Source organism: Triplophysa dalaica, chromosome 13, assembly GCF_015846415.1.
Source record: "Triplophysa dalaica isolate WHDGS20190420 chromosome 13, ASM1584641v1, whole genome shotgun sequence".
Taxonomy (NCBI): Eukaryota; Metazoa; Chordata; class Actinopteri; order Cypriniformes; family Nemacheilidae; genus Triplophysa; species Triplophysa dalaica.
Window position 1 is genome coordinate 19777930 of NC_079554.1, and position 21646 is coordinate 19799575.

The 21646-nt window shown below is 40.9% G+C and overlaps 2 protein-coding genes across 2 annotated transcripts in view; one reads left to right on the forward strand and one right to left on the reverse strand.

Annotated features, from left to right (window-relative positions):
- afdna (afadin, adherens junction formation factor a) overlaps window positions 1-17449 on the forward strand; it is an 88507-nt gene extending 71058 nt beyond the window's left edge. The window contains 13 exon segments of the mRNA XM_056764934.1: window positions 1177-1242; window positions 1360-1433; window positions 2551-2669; window positions 2949-3140; window positions 3520-3608; window positions 4045-4230; window positions 4436-4823; window positions 4826-5568; window positions 7456-7491; window positions 9541-9675; window positions 11648-12170; window positions 15585-15666; window positions 15960-17449. Coding sequence (XP_056620912.1) covers window positions 1177-1242; window positions 1360-1433; window positions 2551-2669; window positions 2949-3140; window positions 3520-3608; window positions 4045-4230; window positions 4436-4823; window positions 4826-5568; window positions 7456-7491; window positions 9541-9675; window positions 11648-12170; window positions 15585-15666; window positions 15960-16116 — 2790 coding nt within the window. The 3' untranslated portion in view covers window positions 16117-17449.
- Window positions 17450-18158: 709 nt separating this feature from the next.
- Window positions 18159-20551, reverse strand: dusp23a (dual specificity phosphatase 23a). The gene is given in 3 exon segments (XM_056764935.1): window positions 18159-18652; window positions 18655-18688; window positions 20050-20551. Coding segments are annotated over 3 exon segments (510 nt in total). The 5' UTR covers window positions 20326-20551; the 3' UTR covers window positions 18159-18452.
- Between the last annotated feature and the right edge of the window lie 1095 nt (window positions 20552-21646).

A 21646-nucleotide genomic window follows, 5' to 3' on the forward strand; every position in this document is an offset into this window, starting at 1 on the left:
CACAGCTTAGATTTTTTTAATGTGACTTGTGTGGGATCTGAAGCATTTCAGATAGTCTAAAAAGCTGTTGCAGACCTGCGATGATTACTGTGTTTTTTCATATATACAGTAGACCTGTATATATGAAATACACCACAGACCTCCAGGAATTCTGGGTAGGGAAAATGTTGAAGACCTGGGTGGTATGCGATTCAGTAAATCGTTTGTTATGACCGTGTCCTTGGAATGGTATTCATGGTCTTATTTGGAGTATGACACAGACTTCTGTGGTCCAAACCTGGAATTTAAAGTAAATATTGTATTTTTGAAAAGGTTTGTAAGATCAGGACACTATGTTTGAGACCTGATGATATGTGATAATACCAGTTTGATGTCAAACATGCCTGGTGTATGTTTGTGGATGATCGCGTGTTTGATTTGAATGAATCTGAAGTGGGATTTGACTAAATTACTGTTGTACTTTGAATGGCTGCAAACTGTTTTGTTGTGTTTGCTCTCTATTTGTGCAGATGTGAGGATGGCTGGGAATTTGATACAATCCTTAAAATTGTAAAGTCAAATTTTTGCATGATACTCTTCCAGCAGAACCGCTGCCAGGGGATTTTGGGTATTCGCTTGCAGGAAAAGCAGATCCAGCCGTTACAAAAAATAGAAACCACAGTTCGTAAAAAGAAAACCTCTTTTAAACAGTTTGACAAAGATGACGTTCTCACATTTAACTCCTTGATTTATGTTATAATTGTGATCAATTTGTGGTTGTAGCTAAAGACAACAGATGAGTACAAAACAGAAAACACTTTTAATGGATGGATTGTAATGCTAAAATTAGCTAGATTTAATTTCTAAGACATTTATCCAGTATACAAGACATCCAGCAGACGACGACTAGGGTCACATGCTGACCTCTGACCCCAGGGGGTGAATTGAATGTTATAGAGAGGGTTAAATACTGGTGGTTTAAACTAATACTTGCACAAAGCTGGCCTGAATTCATGAATGAGTATTAATGTCAATGTCTTCACTGTAGGCTTCAGATTCAGAGAACTTCTTATGAACTTGATCCTTTTGTACTTTTGCATTACATCAAAACGGCCTTTCCATATATTGAATATGTAGAGACATAACATTTAGGACTTTTAGTATTGGTCATAAACTGCTCTTTATTTTGTTTTTTAGGGTGCCGGACAGGACAAACTTGGCATTTACGTCAAGTCCGTTGTGAAAGGAGGCGCAGCAGAGATGGTGAGTTTAGAGTTTAAAATATACTGTGTATAAAATTAGAAATAATTTTTGGTTTTGGATAGAGCAATGCCAAACTTTGGCTCTGTGTTTGATTTTGTCATGTTTATAAATATAAAGGATGGACGTCTGGCAGCCGGTGATCAGTTGCTAAGCGTGGACGGGCGAAGTCTGGTTGGCCTGTCACAGGAAAGGTAGTTTTACACAAAAATCTTCAATAATGACTTGCGTAGAATGGTATTTTAAATCATCTGAAAAGGACTTAAAGGTAAATCATACAATATCCGGCTGTGCCGAGAACAACAAAGCTAAAGTCAAATAAACATGAGGATTGCACACTTAGACCATTTCATTACACTGCATGAACAAGGACTGACTTAAAACACTCATTTAGGTCGAGTAAAAACAAGAAACGTGAAAGTGGATTTTCTTGACATTTAATGGTTTGTCCTGAAATGATCAACAAATCCATTCTTGGATTTAGAAAGTAAAGCTAATAAATAGTTCAGTATACTCTGTAGAAAGCTGTTCTGTTCTCAACTCACGTTTATTGTCACATCGGCACGTGTGGTGATTGAAGGTCTTGGAAATACGAAAAACTTAAAAGTTTGTTCGGAGCTCGCAACATGGCTGCCATGCTTGCCGCCATCTTGGATTCAGCTCGTGTTTCTGTCAGCAGAATAGATTTAATGCATTATGGGTTTAGTTTTGAAATGTAGAGCAATTGATGAAAGTTTTAAATCTGTGGATTTGTGTTAAATGAGATGCATATGGCCCATTATGTTTTTATGACTGTGAATGCGTAAAGCTTGAGTTACCATTAGGATTCGTTCCAAAGTTGGTTTCTTTGGTGGATTTCTTTATAGTTACCTCATGTCAAAATCATAATTTCCAAACGGTTTTATGGCGTATTGAAGAATTTGTCTCTTTGAATTACCCCCAAGGCCTTGTGGGATTGCAAAAATAAACTCAAGTATTGTTCATTCTTGTCATTTTATACGTCAATTTACATTTATGCATTTGGCAGATGCTTTTATCCAAAGCGACTTACATTGCATTATACTATACAATTGTTTCTGAGTATGTGCGATCCCTGGGATTGAACCCATGACCTTGGCATTGATAGCATTCTTTACAATTCAGGTAATAATGTAAATGTGACGATTTTATGTTGCTCAAATAAAACTTTACATATATTTGTGTTGTTTTTTATTGAGTGTTTCCTTACATTGCCCTTTTAATGTGAAATGTATAATGTTATGTGTATTATGCATGTGTGACATTTTCTCATGAGAAGATGTGTCTTTATAGGGCGGCCGAATTGATGACCCGAACCGGCTCGGTCGTAACGCTCGAGGTGGCCAAACAGGGAGCCATTTACCACGGGCTGGCCACGCTCCTCAGCCAGCCGTCCCCCATGATGCAGCGCGGTAAGCTCGCCACACGACTGCTTTTTAAACCCCTAACAAGCTCACGTGCGGGAGCTGAAAAATATCAGTGTCTTCCGCACAGCGTTCTACCTTACAGAAGTGGTAATGTGACGGATCTGGTGCCTCACTTGTACATCAAACTGTTGCCTAATTCAAACTGCCGTAGTGTGCCGTATGTCTTCTGTTACTGATTTGGGGCAGACCGTTGAGTTCAAATCATACTTTAGGTACTACAGTACTGCATTTAGTCTCATGTAAGCCTCCTTCTCGTCTCATCAGCTTCAGACCGTGGACGTGGTGACAAAGGGAAGGGGAGACCAAAGAGTGAGGGCTTTGAACTGTACAACAACTCTGTGCAAAACGGTTCGCCGGAGAGCCCTCAGGACGCGTGGGACGCTTACCCTGAGCCAAAGAAGGAGGACCGCTTACTGAAGAACCGCGCAGATCACCGATCCAGCCCCAATGTTGCCAGTGAGTTAAGCCATTTTATCAACTAGTATCATTTCGCATTGTGGCTTTTTTTAAAGAACTGACTTCCAATCTGGATTAGTTTCATTCGTTTAATCATCTAGATATTTTGAAGATAATTAACAAATTTGGGTTTCTTGTTATAAAGTGCATTAATCATGTGGACTATGATTTAGATCCGTTGTGATGTTTTTGCCATTTTAAAGCTTCACAGAGATGGTTGCTATGAACTTCATTTATTGACCTTTTCATTTATAAAACGTTTGACTGGTTTCCTAAACAATACTTGGTTTGGATGGCATGTTATTAAATAATAACTAAATAAGTAATACTTTTCATGTTTCCTTGAACTGTTTCTTTAACATGTACCTTTACTCAAAAGACCAGGCCCAGAGTCCAGGTGGAAAGCCTGTTTACTCAGGAGCACCAGGAAAGATCACTTCGGTCTCGACGGGGAACCTTTGTCATGATGTAAGTAGACACAATCACCAGCACCTCTTCTCATTAAATCTAAAAGCATCATAAATCCCGCACCAAATTAAAGACATCAGATGAATTACAGCAGATAAATGTTATCGGTCATCCAAGATTCAAAAGCTTGCCGGTTTCAGTCAGAAACTCACAATCATGGTTTTGTCTGTAGCTTCACAGTATGTTCTGTAGGGAACAGTCTTTGGGAAACCAGATTTGTGGCTGTTTCTTGTCTTGATGTAATTAATCCTAATCACGTCTGTAACCACAAGCTATGATTGGTTAATTACCCGTTCATTCCTCTTGAGATGAATGCACATACATGCTAACTCTCACACTCTGCCCTCATTATACAATAGTTTCCATGAGCACGATTAGGGAAGTCTGTGAACATTAATATACTGACTCATCTATCGTTACTCTGCGTGTCCGACAGGAGGAGCCGTCACCACCCCGTCCAGAGGCGTATCCGATTCCAACTCAGACGTACCAGAGAGAATATTTCACATTTCCAGCTTCTAAATCTCAGGACAGGGTGGGCCCTGGTCAGCCCTGGCAAAATAATGATCCAGAGCCTCTTCCCCCAATGGACAACCACACTAACAACAGCGTGGCTATGCAGGTAAGTCTTCTGTTAAACGTTCAGAAAAGATTGAATCGACTGCTGTGTGAAAGCATGGTGCCACATTGTCTTCTCATTTCTTATTATTTTAAGAAATTAGCATACTTTGCTTGTCCTTTGTATCCAAACAACATGAATGTTATCTTGATATTGTGTGATTAAGCTACGAGGTAAACCTCACTGTTATCATGTTGTGCTCCGCTAGCGGGTGGTGCGATCTCAAGAGGAGCTCTGCGACGTGCCAGCTAGATATCCTGGTGAACATCTGCGTCAGGAAGATCTAATGCACCTGCAGCACCGGGAGGTCGAGTACCAAGGTGGCAGCGAGCACTGGAACCACCAGGTGTCCTCCTCCGTGGAGTCCAGCACCTCAAGCCAGGAGCACCTCAACTTTTCGTCGTCCTCCGGTTCCAGAAGCCAAGGCAACCATAAGAGCGGCCCCGGTCGCTGGAAGACCCCGATCGTGCCCCATTCTGGCCCCGTGGGGGTCTCTCAGCCCTCCCGAGCAGACCTCCCGCCTCCCCCTCCTCCTCCACCCGCACACTACGACTTCGAGCCGCAGGCCGATCTGCCACTCCCACCCCCTCCCGCGTCATGCAGCAGCAAGCGGCGGCTGCCGCGGCCGACCGCAAGAAACGGGAGGAGCAGCAACGCTGGTATGAAAAAGAAAAGGCACGGCTTGAAGATGAACGAGAGAGGAAGAGGAGAGACCAGGAGAGGAAGTTGGTGCAGGTCCGCAACCCAAGCGTCTCTGGACCCATCACACACAATAACCAGCACGGTCCCCTACCACCTCCCCCGCAACACCACCAGATGCCCCCTCCTCCCGTGCCGGTACAGGTTCCCCAAGTGTACCAGCCGCCCCAAGCGTACCAGCCGCCCCAACCGCAGCCACCGGCTCGTCCCGATAAGCTTTCCAGCCTCCCTCGGCAGCCACCGCAACCCCAGGACACGGTAATCCGTGACCTCATGCCCCAGCAGCAGCCGCGCACCATCGAGCGACGCGACCTGCAGTACATCACTATCAGTAAAGAAGAGCTGAGCGCCAGCGACAGCCTGTCGCCAGACCCCTGGAAGCGGGACGCACGCGAGAAACTGGAAAAACAGCAGCAGCTTCACATCGTAGACCTGCTGGATAAGGAGATCCAGGACCTGCAGGCCAAACCCGAGCGCACGGCGGAGGAGAACGACCGGCTGCGTAAACTCATGCTGGAGTGGCAGTTCCAGAAGAGACTGCAGGAGTCCAAGCAGAACGAGGAGGATGAGGAGGAAGAGGACGATGAAGATGTAGACACAACGTTGATAATGCAGAGACTGGAGGCGGAGAAGAGAGCACGGGTAAGGAAATGGATTTAAGCTGGATTTGTATGATGTTTATCCTAATACAATTTTATGCTTTAAAATGAAATAATTGTCTCCGCCTCTGAAACTAATTTTCACAGCTGACGTCTTTGTGCATAGATGTGAGCTGAACAAGTGATTTTAATATAGAACAAAGTAGATATACATGCATTGTTTCAGTTCCCGATGGATACAGTCACGGCTTACCCGACATGTACATCACTTTACAGAAGTGAAAATTAGGTTACATACTAAATTTTATGCCAGAGGCAGCTTGATGGATGATATCATTGAGTAATTCCCCCAGGTCTTACAATCTATTTAACGTTAGTTTTTTGCCAGTGAAAATGAAGAATTGAAGGTTTGCTACTGTACTTGCAAATATATTCTCTCACAGTTTAAGCTGTTTTAAAGGAACAGATCACCCAAACATGAACATTCATGTACTCACCCTCGAGTTGTTTCAAATCTGTATGAATGTCTTTGTTCTGATGAACACAGAAAAATATATTTGGGAGAATTCTGGTTGCCAAACACTTCTTGGCCATCATTGACTACCATAGTAGGCCCCAGAATGGTTTGCTTTCCTACATTCTTCAAAATATCTTCTTTCGTGTTCAACAGAACAAAGAAATGTATACAGATTTGGAACGACTCGGGTGAGTAAATGCGAGTGAATGTTTTTATATTGGGGTGAACTGTTCCCTTTCAAGTTGAGCGCAGGGGTTTATATGTACGTTCATTAAGAAAGTCGGTGGTCAATTTGTGACTTTCTCAGCTAACCTTGAACTCCTCGCATTAGTCTCGCCGCTACAGTGAATGTTTTCACATTTGTGCTACTGCAACACGCCTTATGTCATTGCTTTACCATGCCGCACGGCTGACGCCGCATTCGCTGCGCTGATGGATGGGAGTGGAGGAACGGGGCGTTCTGATGCCAAGCACTGGACACGCCTCCATTGCTTGACCCAGCATCAACCTGCCCGGTCCGGATCAATGCATCTCTCCTGAGCTCATCTCTAACATTTTAGTATTCATTAAATCCTCCAAAATGAGAACATGACCTATAACCCGGATCATTTGAGACGAAACATACATGATTTCTAAACAAACATGATTATCTATGATTTCCATGCGATGACTTAGACACGTCAAGCCTTGTGTCTGACCAGAGATGATTTACTGAGGAGAATCAGGACGCATTAAAAGGACTGGCCGATATATCTTAAACAACATCTGCCTTTTTTTATTTATTAAGTAAAGAATAATATTTGGTGTATATCATGAATGTTGGATATATCACCCAGTCTTCATTGCTTTTTGACTTCAGTGCGAGCGTTCATGCTCTCGGCTGATGTGTGTATGTGTGGCGTTTTTACGAATGACTTGTTATATCGACGTCAAAAAGACTTTAAATGCCAACACACACACACACACCAGCCCGACTACTAACGCAGTAATTGTTGTCACGTGCAACAAGCTGATATAAATTGTGCGTAGTTCACTGCTGGAACCAACAGCTGATGTCCCGACATCTTTGAGGAGTCGGCAGGTCGAGCCGTCTTATGGGAAAATGGAAATTTGGTTTGTGCTTTGGGAGGTGGGGCAGGCGGGGTAACGGGGGAATTCATTACTATTGCGTGAGCATTATTCCAGTTCCATGCGAGTGTTGACGGAAGGGAAGTGGCCCGCTGGCGTTAATCAGACCAATGCTGCCTTGGAATGTTTCTGGCAGCACTTCGCCGCGTCCCAGCCCACAGCGCCAGTGTTTTCGTTTTTTTTCTTTAATCTTCTCTATACCCCTCCTTTATTTCTTACTTGATTTATTCTCTCTCTCTTCCCCACCCACTTGGTTGGTCTTTATGGTTTCTTTGTCTCCTGCAGCAGACTGCTGTACCAGCAATCTCTGTTCTAGACTTGGTATGTTCTTTATGCTCTTTAACTCTCTTCCTGTTTCGGCTCCACCTGTGTCTCCTCTTGTTCACTAATCCCCCTCTTCATTGGAGAGATGTGACACTTTTTCAAGCGGGTGACGCCATCATGGGGAATCCATCTTGGGATGTTCGTTTTGTTGAAGTGTACGTGTTTCGCTCGAAAACTGATGCTTTGGAACAATGTCTACAAATCAGCCTAATGCATCTGGAAAGAAATGCAACTCATCTAGGGAACGTTTGGTTCGGCACTTTAAATACAGTTCTTCAGACTAAAATATTCTGTCATGATTTATTCATTATTAACCCGTGTATGACTGTTTCTTCTGTGGAACACAAAAGAAGATAGTTTGAGAAACGTCTCTGTGGTTTGTCAAGTTGTTTAGTTACCAACATTCTTCCAAAAAAAAACGTTGTTCTGCAGAAGAAAGAAAGTCATACATGTTCGAAATGATGACAGAATTTTCTGTTTTTGGTGAACTGTCCGTTTAAAGCTCAAGTACGTAACCTCTATCCCACTAGCATCAACCAACAGTTGAATAAAAAGTTTTTGTACCCTTCAGCTTTGAAGCCTAGTGCACACTACAATCTTGCTATACAGCTATACAGCTATACAGCAAAATCAGTTTTTCTGAATTTACTATTTAAAGGGATGTGTTTAGGTAAAATTATCATTTTTGTTTCATTCTGGGAACTCCTAACAATATTTCTCCCAAATTTAAAATAAAAAGTATTATTTGTGTTTGCATTTATAGTGAATGAAAACTGGAGAAATGGGACAAAATAAATACAGCAAAGAAAAAGTTCATATTCACTTCTAAGCATTACAACAGTAATATTTGTACATGTGTTTAGGAAAAGTAAAAAAAAAAGTGATTTTTATCACAGTTTTCATGTGTCTTCTTGTGCTGTCAGTGTTTCACTTTGTCAATCCTTACACGGTCAAGTTTGAGAGCACAAAAGAGCGACAAATCAAATTGTAAGATTTAATAGCGCGAGTGGAGGGTGAGGAGGTGGAAAGCGGGCACCCGTGGTTCCCAAGCCATCGTCTTATCCACATATTTTGGCTTTTATCCTTTTTGTGCGAATCATGCAAAAATGTGAGCCATCATCTGTACGTTTACTTTGTGGAAAATTTAATTCAAAAGATTATGATTTTTGGTGATTTTTGGCCATTTTATTTAGACTTTGGGGAAAACGAATCTTCCGATGAATGACTTGCCATTTAGTTTCTCTGTATGTTAACATGTGCAAACATTTTAAACAAACAAAAAAAGCAGAGCAACAGTAGTGTGCATTAGTCTTACAAATGAGCCAGAAATGTGAAACCCCCCAAATTAATTCCTGTGAAAGCTTTTTTAGGTTCCTCGAAGTCCAGTTGAACTGCTGGTTTCTGCAGTCGTTGTTTCAGCACAGTTTCACATTTACGAGCGGGTCGGCGCATGTTTTTCCCACCTGTCTCTCCGGCCCAGAGCTTGCCTGCATGCGGGTCTCATGTTCGTGCCGTCATTATTCCTCTATCTGCTCCATTCATCGCTGCTGTGTGTGTGTCATCTCTGGCGCTTTGTCATCATGGGTTCCTCTGCCGGGTGTTTTCTCTTCCCTGTCCAAACTACCAGATTCTTCCGTCCTGTTTCGGACGGAAAGATGTGTTTTGTGTTTGGTGCTGAGCATTTAAAGCGTGTTGTGTGTAAAACGTGAGGTGTTTGGATTACAAAATGGTTTTCTGTAGATGTGAGGATACGCTGCAGTTGTCAGTAAGTTTTGCATGCGACTGTATTTGTGCATGTCGTTCGTAATTCTGTGCTGTACAAAATGTCCCTCATCGCAGGGGTCGTGTCGACACAACATTCAATATAGTCAAGTTTTCTTGCCAAACGTATTGATAACGAAATTAAAACCTTATTGTTGAGTATTGTAAAATCGTTCGTTTAGGTTTTTTCTTACATTTTAGATTCAAATAATTTAAATGGTATACATCATGTCCGAGGTCTGACTCTTTACACTAAACTCATGTATGTCTCCTACACCTGCTCAGCTACAGGACGAGGAGCGCAGACGGAAACAACAGCTTGAGGAGATCCGCAAGCGTGAGGCGGAAGAACGAGCCAAACAGGAGGAAGAGAGACGCTGGCGAGAGGAAGAGAGAGCCAGACGAGAAGCCGACGAGAAGGTACTGTGATCGAAACGGACCAGCAACAACTAGGAACTTTCTTATATGTGTTTGCATGTGTACGTTTATACAATATGGTTTCGAAGACATAATGACATAGTGTTTCTGTTCAGTGGATATGACAAGGAAATTGCCTGATTTATAACTGCATGCACAGAAGGGAAGCAGATTATCACTGTCATGAAGCTTTTTCTTAAACCGGCCCACATTAGCGGATTGGGTTAATGACTCCGATGTGTAATCTTGCTTTTGATTAGTCGGGATAATTAAAGTTTAGCTCCAAGAACTCTTTGGTATGGTCTCCGCTTTGTTCGGGGCGGATACTTTGAAGTTTGACACGTATACAAGAAAGAGGCAGATGTGGTCGCATGTGTGGGTTTTTGCTAGTGTTGAATTTGCAGTACACTTCTGGATTCCATAGTGACAAGTTGATTTGAGAAACCAGCTGATGTGTAACACGTGAAGCTGTACGAAATCATAACAGTAACAGTGAAATCATGTCTATCTGTGTATACAGTTTATATAGTATGTACTTCCTCTCTGTGAATGATATAATAGATGGCTGATGTTAAAGCTGCGATCTGTTACTTTTGCCTTCTGTTTGGAACGTAACAATTACATTTTTGTGTTCAAGTGTCAATTGACGTCAAACTGACGTTTCCAAAATCTGATCTCACAGCTGTAATACTAAATCATTATTATGAAGTTACCAAACGTACCGAAAAAGTTGCAGATTGCAGCTTTTAATCTCTTATAAACAAGCAAACTGTTAATGCAAATAATAGTGTTGATAAACGCAGTCCTCAGTTTTTTAGATGATTTCAGAGTTTTAATGTGTTTTGTTAACTTTAAGACGTTAATTTAATGTCTGTTTAACCCCCAAATGTTATTTTTCCACAATTCTGGAATGCCTCGGCCAGAATTTACCAGTGGTCTGAATTCACATTCCCCCTTTAAACAGTGACCAAATCATCGTCTCCGTATGTGACCATTCTGTTTTATTTGCGTCTGTGTCCGTGCGTCATTTTCAGACCGCTGGTAATTCTAGCGCCCTGCTGCGATGTCCAACTGCATGTCTTCACAACATCCCGTTTATTGTGTTTGTGATGTATCCCCACCCCTTTAAAGAACTGCATGAGATCACGTCAGATTTCTTTCACACGACCCAGCGTTTTGTTGGAAGGCCATTGCCATTCCATACAACATTGCTTGCTATTGGAAATGGGCCCGCTTTGGTTTTGCTGAGACTGTCCCAGATTGAACCCGCTCATCTGTGTTTGCCTCTGAGGGAGATTTCCACCGCACGCTTACCCAGGGGTTCAATGCAGTAGAGAACAGAGCAGCTTCTGGGTGTTTCTTCCAGAATGAAACCACCGAAATGCCAGACAGACCTTAAATGGGAACTTGTAAGAGAATTGTATACTCCAGTCCTTTTATTCCAGTAAGAACCAGACCCATCTGTCAGTTGTAGCCAGCAGTAACGTGTACGTCTGTGGCGCCACCTGGTGGGCGGTACAAGACAGTACATGTTAGGATTACTTAAAGGGATAAAAATAATTTATTAATCACCGTGTCATTCAAAACCTGTATATGACACAATAGAAGATATTTTGAGAAATATGGTTTTCTGTCCATACTGTGGAAATCAAAGGGGATGATGTGGTTTGGTTCCCAACGCTCTTCAAAACATCTTCTTTTGTCTTCTTCAAAAGTCATACAGGTTTGGACTGACATGAGAGATAAAAATTGTAGGTGCGCTATCCCTTTAAATCACTCAAAGGCATGATATTACATCATCACATTAGCTTCCACTCAAATTCAGAGTACATGTATTGAAATGCGATGTAGGTACATTGATTCATCCATGCAGTCAAAATACGGTGGGATTTGACCCAGGCGTGTGTCGTTCAGGGACAGCAGCACAGGCTAGCAAAGGCAGATCTAACCAGCTCTTCCCATGTTCCCCCCTTAGAGGAGACAGGAGGAGGAGTACTACATCCGCCTGGAGGCGGAGCGCCGCCGGCAGCACGAGGAAGCCGAGCGCAAGCTGTTGACGCCAGACGAGCCTGGTCTGTACAGACCCCCCCTTCCCTGGGACTACCAGCCCCCTTCTCCCGCAACCGCCACTAACAACAGCAACAGCGCCCCCCCACCCCCGCCCCAGAGAAACACCTCCTACCTCAAAACCCAGGTCACCTCCCCCGACACCATATACACTGCCAAGTTTGTCTCGTACAATGACGATGAGGAAGAGGAGGACGACCCAGGCCTAGCAGGTCAGGTTAAGCTATCGGCCACCAGGAAGTCGTACGGCGACCTTCCACCTGCCCAAAAGCCTCAGCCGCCGCCCACCGCGCGCAAGCCCCGCCCTGTCTCGGACGGAATCTTTCTGTCCAGCTCGTTCCAGCATCCCGCTTCGGCCAATGCCAACAGTACCGCTCTAAAGACAGGGCAGCCCCCTCCCCCTCCCGCCAAACCCAGCTTCAACTCGAAAGGTAGAGATGGAGAGGAGAGAGAAGGGCCTCGACTCGGCCCATCCCTCCTCCCTTTTCATTGGTTTATTCGTTTTTTGTTGTTAATGTTTGTGTTCCTGTTCTCTAAGAAGAAATCCGATCTTCGTTTTCCTGTTTCCTCTACCTTTCTTTCTGTAATCAGTTACGTAGATCCATAGCCAATCAGTTGCGTGAATCTGTCATGTTTCCTATCATTTTTGTCTCGGTTTATTTCTCTCATTTAATCAAGTAGCACATTTTTGGGTAATTGTTTTTCGATCACCTATTCCCCTCGATTTCCCTCCCTCGAATCATCCTAGCGCCGTACAGTAGACCCCTTGATTCGCTGTGCGGTCCAAAATCAGTCCGAGTACTGTTGGTGTTGCCAGCCGTCTCATGTGTGTGTGATTTGCTTTGGGGTAGGCCTAAGCCTCAGCAGCTAGATGCCTGGTCGTCCATTATCGGCTCACGAGGGAACGAGACACTGGCGTCTTATCTTGCAGTGGTGGGCCGAACCCTGGACCTCTCCTCGGTCCCGTTCACACTTGGCAAAGGGGACGAGATCTGTCGGATGAGGCTTTTGCTTTTGTGCTTGACTGTTTAAAGCGGCTCTGATTTGATGGCTGTAGTGCATGAATATCATGTATTAATATTGTGTTTAGCGCCCTCTATTGTTCATAATATGTCAGTGCATTTAATTCAACCAAGGATAACCTGTTAATATAAATTTGAATGGATTTTAAATGCTTTACAGTTTTGTTGTTAATATACGGCGCAGTTTTACATTTAGATTTATTTATTTAGCAGATGCTTTTATGCAAAGCGACTTTCAAATGAGAGCATCCAAAAATAAGTGCAGTCTATAACACAAGTTATGGTAATGAATTTTACAAAAACAACCGACACGTTGTTTATGAATTTTAACATTGTTCTTATTTAAAATAAGACTTTACATAGTAGGAATAAAAACTACTGTGGAAAGTCAAAGGGGGCATATTTTGAAGTGAACTACTCCTTCAAATTATAAAACATGTATTCTGCACATACGTGACTTTATTTTTGAGTATCAGACGCAAAACCTTTAAACAGTCGTGCACAAAAAAGCAATTCAACCCAGTTTCACTAAGATGCCCAGTGTATCTGACCTTGCATGTAACCTGCACAAAGCTTCTCCTACTCAATGCCATTAGGGGCTGTTGTGATCAGATTGCATTTACGCTTTGAGAAACGAATGACTAACTTTGCATTAATCGGCACGAAACGCAATCCAGCACGGCATTCTTCCTGCTCTGACTGACTGATGCGCTTCAAGCTTTGAATCTGCTGCTTCTGTTCGCTGCTGCTTTGCTGTTATACTCGTCTTAATAAACACAATCATCCCTGTGTCTGCAACACTGCTGAAGCCCCTCATGAAGCATAAACCTGTTCAAGAAAAACAGCCTTTCAGCAAAACACAACATTTTTCTTTACACACCTGTGTTGACATTTCAAACAAATCTTTTGATTGATTTCTCTATTTGTAGGATCTGGTCCAAAACCTTATGAGCTGCCTACCTAGACAACATTTTAAGAAATCACAGACATACTTCTAACATGAATCATGCTGCTTTCCAAGTTATTCTGTTTTGGCGCGAAATATAGGGCCATACATTGCAGTGTGCTATTTCTAACTTTCTAGGTATTATGCACACTAGGAGTGCTATTTGTGTGGCACCACATGTTGCTTCCTATGTAGTGCACTCAACATCAGTCACTTAAAGGAGAAGTTCACTTCAAAATTTGCCTCCATTAACTTCCCATAGTAGGACTAAAAATGACTATGGAAAGTGAATGGGGGAAATTTTGAAGTGAACTACGCCTTTAAAGTGGTCTTGGAAGGCACCATCTCATGTAGACAGCCAGGGAGCTCACTAGGTTTTATTCCAGAGCCTCAGTGTTTAGGCAGTACTTTTTTGGTTTCAGCGGTGTTGTAGATGTGACATCTTTTGTCTGTCTGCTGTCCAGTTTGTGTTTTATGTTTGACATTATCATCTGCTTGGCTCCGCCCACCCTCCCCCGACTCCTCCCACATCAGACTGAGCGGAGTCTGTGAATCCACAGCCCTCCCATCACCTTCTCTACACCTACTGGAACTGTCAAGTGTCCGAACAAAAAACGCTGAATGTATTTTCCACCTGGATTGCAATTATAGATCAAAAATTCTAGATCAATAATGTGGTTGATAAGACTTTTTTTACAATGGAAAATACACACATTTACACCAAAGACGTGAATTTTGTGTTTCAAAAATGTAATTTTCAACCAGTTGAACTTCCTCAACAATGTTGGTTTAAGTTTTTGATCAATCGTACAACTAGAGTTCTTAAGTTGGAGTTCTTCGATCAGTTTTATAAATGACATGTGTTGTAATTTACTGTGTGTAACTATTTTAAAGATTTAAACAAAGCAAAAGTCTTCAGATCATGTTGACCAAAATCTTCATAAAATAGCAAAAGTTATAGGACTACAAATCAGTTGAAACAGACAAAAGTTACACATCATATTTTGCATTGCATTACAACCACAAAAGTACAAAATCTCACTATAAACACTCATTTGGTTTAAAAAACAAAGTCTTTGTTGCTATTACTCAACAAGTTTTTTCGATTGCGTGGCCAAACCACATCATGCAATTTTTGCCCTCGCAGCACTTGGCTGTCACCAGTGGAGAAGGTTTTATTTCGGTTCACATGTGTGTGTGTCTTTTCCCTTTGAACCAAAACTCATTTCATTCAATCAATAAAACTTCAAACATGCATTTGGATCGTGTGCTCTTGCACGTCATTGATATAAAAGCACAACCACCGTTTTAACATCTCAGGTTTAAAGGGGATCGTCCCCCACATCCTAAAAGACACACGGACAAGTGAGCCACATAGACGACGCCTGCGGTAAGTCACAGGTGGAGGTCACGATAAAGGCCAGATGGAGAGCGTCTCGATGTGTTTAGCACTGGTGATCGACCTCCACCTTGGACTTCTTGATCCACAGACTGTGCATCGGGTGTGCTTTAAAACTCTTTAACACTAACAAGCTTTCTTTCTGCTGTTCAGCTTCTGGTCTGTGGAATAGCTTTGAGATGCTTGCAAAAGTTTTTGGGCCAATGGTTAAATGCAACTTCTAAAAAGCAGCTCGAAAATGAATCATAAATATAAGTTAAAGATGGTTATGTTAATATGCTCATGTAAATATAAATTGACGTTCATCTGCATTTCATTCAATATTGAGACGTGTACTTGACACTTTCCATTTAAGCTACGCCATTCTGTGCCCAGAAGCTTCGGCAAGTGAGATTTGAATTGTGCTTCTCGCTGTTGAAACGTTAGTTCCGATTGTATTTTCTTGAAAAATTCACGTTGTTTTTACACAATTAAACAGGATTTAATTCATACACTGGAAACACAACGGGACTAGGATCGGGAGAGGTTTACAAGGACCCGCGAGAGAAGTGGCCGAAAGGGTGAGGAAAATACCGTCAGAACCTAAACTTGCATGCTTCTATATTACATTTAAAACAAAGCTCATGTCCTGTTTAGGCTGAACATAAGAAATATCTATAAGCCTCTACAAGCTTTATAAATCCTTTGGGTGTGGTGGAAAACCCACCCACACAGAGTAGAAAACAAATGGTTAACGCTCAATATGTGTGGGCTGCAAAACATGTTGTCTTGCAACATTAAAAATGACCATTTATGCCGGATAGTTTATCGTGCATCCCTAATTTCTGACACAATGATTTGTGCATTTTTGCAGAAGTCCGGACCAGGAAAACACAATAGGTGGAGCCCCTGAAAATCTGACTTTTAAGGAACGGCAGAGACTCTTCTCGCAGGGAAAGGAAGTTTCAAATAAAGTGAAAGCATCCCGGAAGCTCATGGAACTGGAGAACGAACTAAACATAAATCAGTAGGGAAGAAGGACTTTTGCCAACATCCGACCCATTCCTGGAAAAACCCACATCCAGTCTGAGCTTCCCACACATTTTCAAACATTGGTTTTGGTTTTATTGAATAACTGGAAGGTTAAGTATCGTTTAGCTGCAATAATACTGCGCAAATTCCCTCAAAATTTTCAAAGATATATTATAATAAACACTGTAAATTGTTTTAATTATATAAATAAGAAAATTGAAATTGAAGGGGGTATATTTTTGTTTGTGAAATGTTATTCAGAAATGATGCATTCTGGGCTTGTTTTATTTTTTTTAATAGGCAGTTGATGTGGGGATGTTTTATGGTGTTGTTTTATGAATTTTGTACATCTTTCCATCTCGTGGGTTTTTTTCTCTGGAGAGAAAGTGCCGATTTGATAGACCGATGTTAACGTTTCTTCGTTCAAAACAGATGAACAGTAGCGTGTGAACAGGGCGCATCTATTTTTGCGCCGTTTGATTTCTTACTCATCCTTCTGTGTTCACAAGGAACCCTTCCAACAAGTGTCGTAACTGCGTTTAATGTTTGTTTCTCAGAGCATAACCTTAGTAGCGCCATCGTGAATTTCAGTTTATCCTCTGGGAATGTAGTCACCTCGCCTGCGAGCTTGTCATCCCACAAGAGCTCGAGAGTTTACCACTTTTATCATAAAATAGTTTCTTTTACTGCTTTTCCTTAAATTAAACTGATGGCGTTTAGTCGAATGATAGCGGCCAGCTGATGCTGGCTAAAAGTGTAATGGTAGTATAATGGTGAAAAGAAAGACGATTTAAATAAAGAGGTTTGTTGAAATAAGAGGCACGAGCTTATTAAACAGCAGGTATTTATTTTAATACTTCTTGACACGGATTTGTTTGTATTCATACGTCCGGACAGTCTGCAGTTACATTTTCGAGGATCATATGCATCCTGGCTTTATTTTGGCAGCACAGGCCAATATTCTACTATTGAAATGTGCATTAAATGGGCTCCCAGAGATAACAGTATTGCAGACCTTTATTTAAATTGAGCATCTGGTCGTGTCTCTTCTGTTTGAAACACCTGCGTCTTTCCATTCATAGTCTAGATCTGTGTATATAATTTTCCAGAGAACACAGACTTTGTAAATCCAAGTGATGCATATAAGGGTAATGTCAATATCCTTTTTTTTGCCACTTTGAAAAACATAAACTGACACATATACACGGTCGTGTTTTCATTTTAGGTTAAAGATGAATACGTTTGATTCATTTTAATGGTTGTTACATAGGCTTTTGTAAATCATAAATAAATACAGATTTTACAAAAAAAATTAAGATGTTGTCTATGTTTTTGCAACACTTTTATTGGGGCGAAGGCACTGTGGACCTTAACTACTGAAAATGTGTTCCTTCAAAGATTTTTAAACTGGATCAATAACAAATAAAGACATTTGACCACATCATTTAAATCTCACTTTAAAGAGCATGTGTGCGAAATGTCTACATGTATTTATTATAATCTCATACATACTTAGTAAACAAATACAATTTCCAACTGAAATACATTTGAATTTTTTTATTTGTTTTAAAACATAAATTTGATGATTTTGAGACATACTGATCTATCTCACAGTCAAGATGGTCTATGTGCATCATCTCTGTATGAATTGCATTTTATTACATATGTAAGGGATAAACCACGGCTAGCCGTGCATTAAAGGAATTTAGTGCATGACGTGGAACTGAAGAACCACCTGACGCAAAGCGCTCTAAAATCATTTAATGCACGGCTAGCAATGGATTATCCCGCTTATACCATGGTTATTAGTTCAATTAAAGCTTTTATTGATGTTAACAGTGTCATTTTAGATCAAACAGGTGAAAATTTATTTGAAATGTAATCAAACTGACTGAAGCTACACGTGCGTTAAAGGCTTTTAATGCACATCTTCCAGCCAATCAGAATCCAGTATTCAAACAGACCATGGTATAACATTTAAATTAGTACACAGACTAGTCACATATTACATGTAAAATGAAATGTTAAAAATGCAACAAACTGGTAGTCTTGTCATTTTTAATAGTTTTGTTTTTATTGGAGTAGAAGCATATTTTCAATTTACAAGTTAAATTCAAGTTTTGTGGATAGACAGACAAGCCCGAACATACAGTAAAGTTTACCTATAGAGAGAGAGAGGTATGTTACATGATGTGTTTGTACTTTGTTGGATTAGTTATGGGTGTGTGCTCCTAGCAACACATGCTGTTTGTGTTCATAACACTGCAGGTTTGCATTACTGACTCACACAGGGATTAGTAGCCACAACAGACATTTTGGGACTTTAGAAATGTGATTATATGGATTTAAATGTGGAGGGAGTATTGATGTTGTTTGCACAGAAACCGTCTTTAATGTTTCGATGAAACTCTATCACGGCCTTCTCTTGCTCTTGTGTCTCGATTGACCCCTGACGAACCCGTCGGATTTCTTTGATGGCTTCCAGACCTGAAATGTTCCTCGTTTTCACCAGATAACAGGCCAGCATGGTCCCGTCCTGCCGTGTCCGTGCATACAGTGAACCGCAACACCCTGAGGAGACCCAAATCAGGATTAATGTGGCAGATAACTCATGAAAACAATAGACATTGTGGTATACTTTAGATTTTGGAGCATGGGCTGTCAATGTATAAAATGACAAGAAAACGCCCCTCAATATTCATAGAAATTGTTCATATGTGACCCTGGATCACAAAACCAGTCTTAAGTACCACAGGAACATTTTAAGTGATAGACAAAGATTGTGTGGGTCAATATTATCGATTTTTATTTTATGCCAAAAATCATACAGATATTAAGTTATGATCATGTTCCATGGAGATACTTTGTAAATTTTCTACCGTAAATATATAAAAACGTTATTGTTGTGAGTGGATGGGCTGTCACAGAGCCCCTGATTAACAACTTCGAAGGCAATTTTCTCAATATTTTAATTTATTTGCACACTCAGATTACAGAGTTGTAAACGTATGTATCTCAGCCAGATAATGTCCTATTCTAACAACTCATACATCAATAGAAAGCTCATTTATTCAGCTTTCAGATTATGTAAAGATCTCAATTTCGAAAAATTGACCCATAAGATTGGTTTTGTGTTATAAGCATTTATCTCAGAAGTGATAGACCCAGTCACATTCATTACATAAAGACACTTTTGGGTTGAATTTTTATCTTATGAGACATGTTTGCATGTTATATTTACATATTGATTGTTTTTATAACTTTTTAACAGTAGATAGGCGCTGTATGGAAACGTCACAGGTAGGACTTCCTCAACACGACGATCAAAGAAGACATACCAAAAAACATAAAATACTGTTCTAGTTGCACCCACGATAAAAAAACACTAAAGTCACTTTAATAAAAAAATATAAATATATTTGTAAATGTTCTGCACCACTTTATTTATTCTTTTAAAGCTCCAAACAGATTACAATAACAGATAATAGAAACAATATATAACACCAACAAACAACAAACATTGAGCCACATGAAAAATATCAATTTAATTCAAAATAACCATTAAAAAAACATTAATATTACACTTGAGCACAACGTATAAGATTTTCTCTAATGTTTACATTTCACATCTTTTATATACTCATAGCTGAGTTCCTGCTTGTGATTGGTCGGTACGCTAAGACTGCAGTCACATGATTAGTCACAAATCTAAAGGCCACTCCCCCAGTAGTTGACAGCTGTTCGGGAGGACGAAGTCACCGTTTCCGTGTTTTCCCACGTGACATATTTTTCTTACACATAAGTACTATTGTGCACAACATGCCACGTTTAATATTGTATATATTTAAGGCTGCCATCGACAAATACCCATCGAGTTTCGTCAAATCAAACCCGTACCTATCGATAGTTGGTTAAAAGCGACTTCTCCTTACCTCTCCTCTGCCATTGGCTTCCTCCACAATGTTCAGGAATCGCGCGATCTGAGTGACAGTGGGTGGTGTGAAATCCACGATGCTGATGTGATGCAGGGTCAGTCCCGGGCAGCTGTCGTGTTTCGGAGGTTTGGATTCGCACAAGCACACCAGATGTTGGATGCCGTTCTCCAGCATGAACTTATAATGTCCCGTTTCTGACGGCAATGCGAGTCCGGCGAGCTTCTGAGACTCGACCCAGGAAAAGTTCGGCGGCGGATTGGTAACACGCGACATATCGTGCTGTATTTACATCACAGTGTGTTAAAAGACGAACTGTCCTCTTTATATAAGCGACTGTCCTGGAGAATTAAACTCGCTGCAGGGAGGAGTGCGACTGTCAGTCTTGCACAATAGGACTTGATGTATGTCTAAGAAAAATATTCCACGATCATTACGTCACTCTGCCGGTGTTTTACTGAAATATGACCCTCGGACTCATCGTCTGCTGCTTCCTGCTATGTTTAGAGTCGGGTGGGGGGCGGGCTTAAGGGATACTGAGCAATCAGGAACCAGCGTCTTCAGCGTATCGGCCAATTAGAAGCAGAGAGCGAGCAGCGCTTGAAACAGTACGGCGTTCTGAGTCAATCAATGGGCTAGTTCTCAACTCCAGTCCTCAGGCCCCCCCTGACAGACTATTTTAGATGTGTCCCTATTGAACACATGAACGAGTTAATGAAGTGATGATTGATCAATAATGATGAACACCTGCTGGTAACAAAAACATCATCAGTAAGAACAAAAAACATAATATTGTTTCCTTTAGTGGGGCTCTTACCCCTTGATTTATTTTTTATATCAGCTGTTATAGTGTGTTTCTGAAAAGCCAGACAAAAGACAAAATTGTTGGAAAGAAACTTTCTTAAACTGTTTAAGTCTGAAAAATATCGTGACACACCAAAATCAACCAACATTTGTACAGACTCTTATAAATATGCTTCAGAAACAAACTATTTCAGCTAGCAAAAAATGTAACATAATAAATCAAGGGTAAGAGCCACACTAAAGGAAACACTCAACACTATTATGGTTTTTATTCTTATTGTTGATGTTTTCAGTAGTGATTGTGTTTGTTAACTTCACCTGTTCATCATTAATGACTCAATCATCACTTCATTATCTCAATAACTCGTTCAGGTGTTCAATAGGGAGACATCCAAAGTATACTGTCAGGGGGGGCCTGAGGACTGGAGTTGAGAACCGGGTCTGACGTCATCACGCAACCGTGTTTTTTGGCAAGTTTAAGTAGTTATAGATAGTTCGGGTGTGGGTTGCTATTAAAAATGTATGCTTGCTAGGAAAAAATTACATACACAAATGTAAAGTTACAGGCTCTAGCCCTAATATTACTGTTTTTTGTAGTGAACTTAAATGTTTTAAAGAAACCCTTTGTAAAATGAATAAAAGTAAGACAGTAATTAAAACTCTCAAAATATTGAATGTACTCCTCAAGGAAAAGTAATACTATGGTTTATTGACTCTGTCAGGAATGCAATATACGTAAAAAAAGCAAAGCTGGATTGGTTATAATCCTCGTTTCTTTCCTCTATTTTTTTTT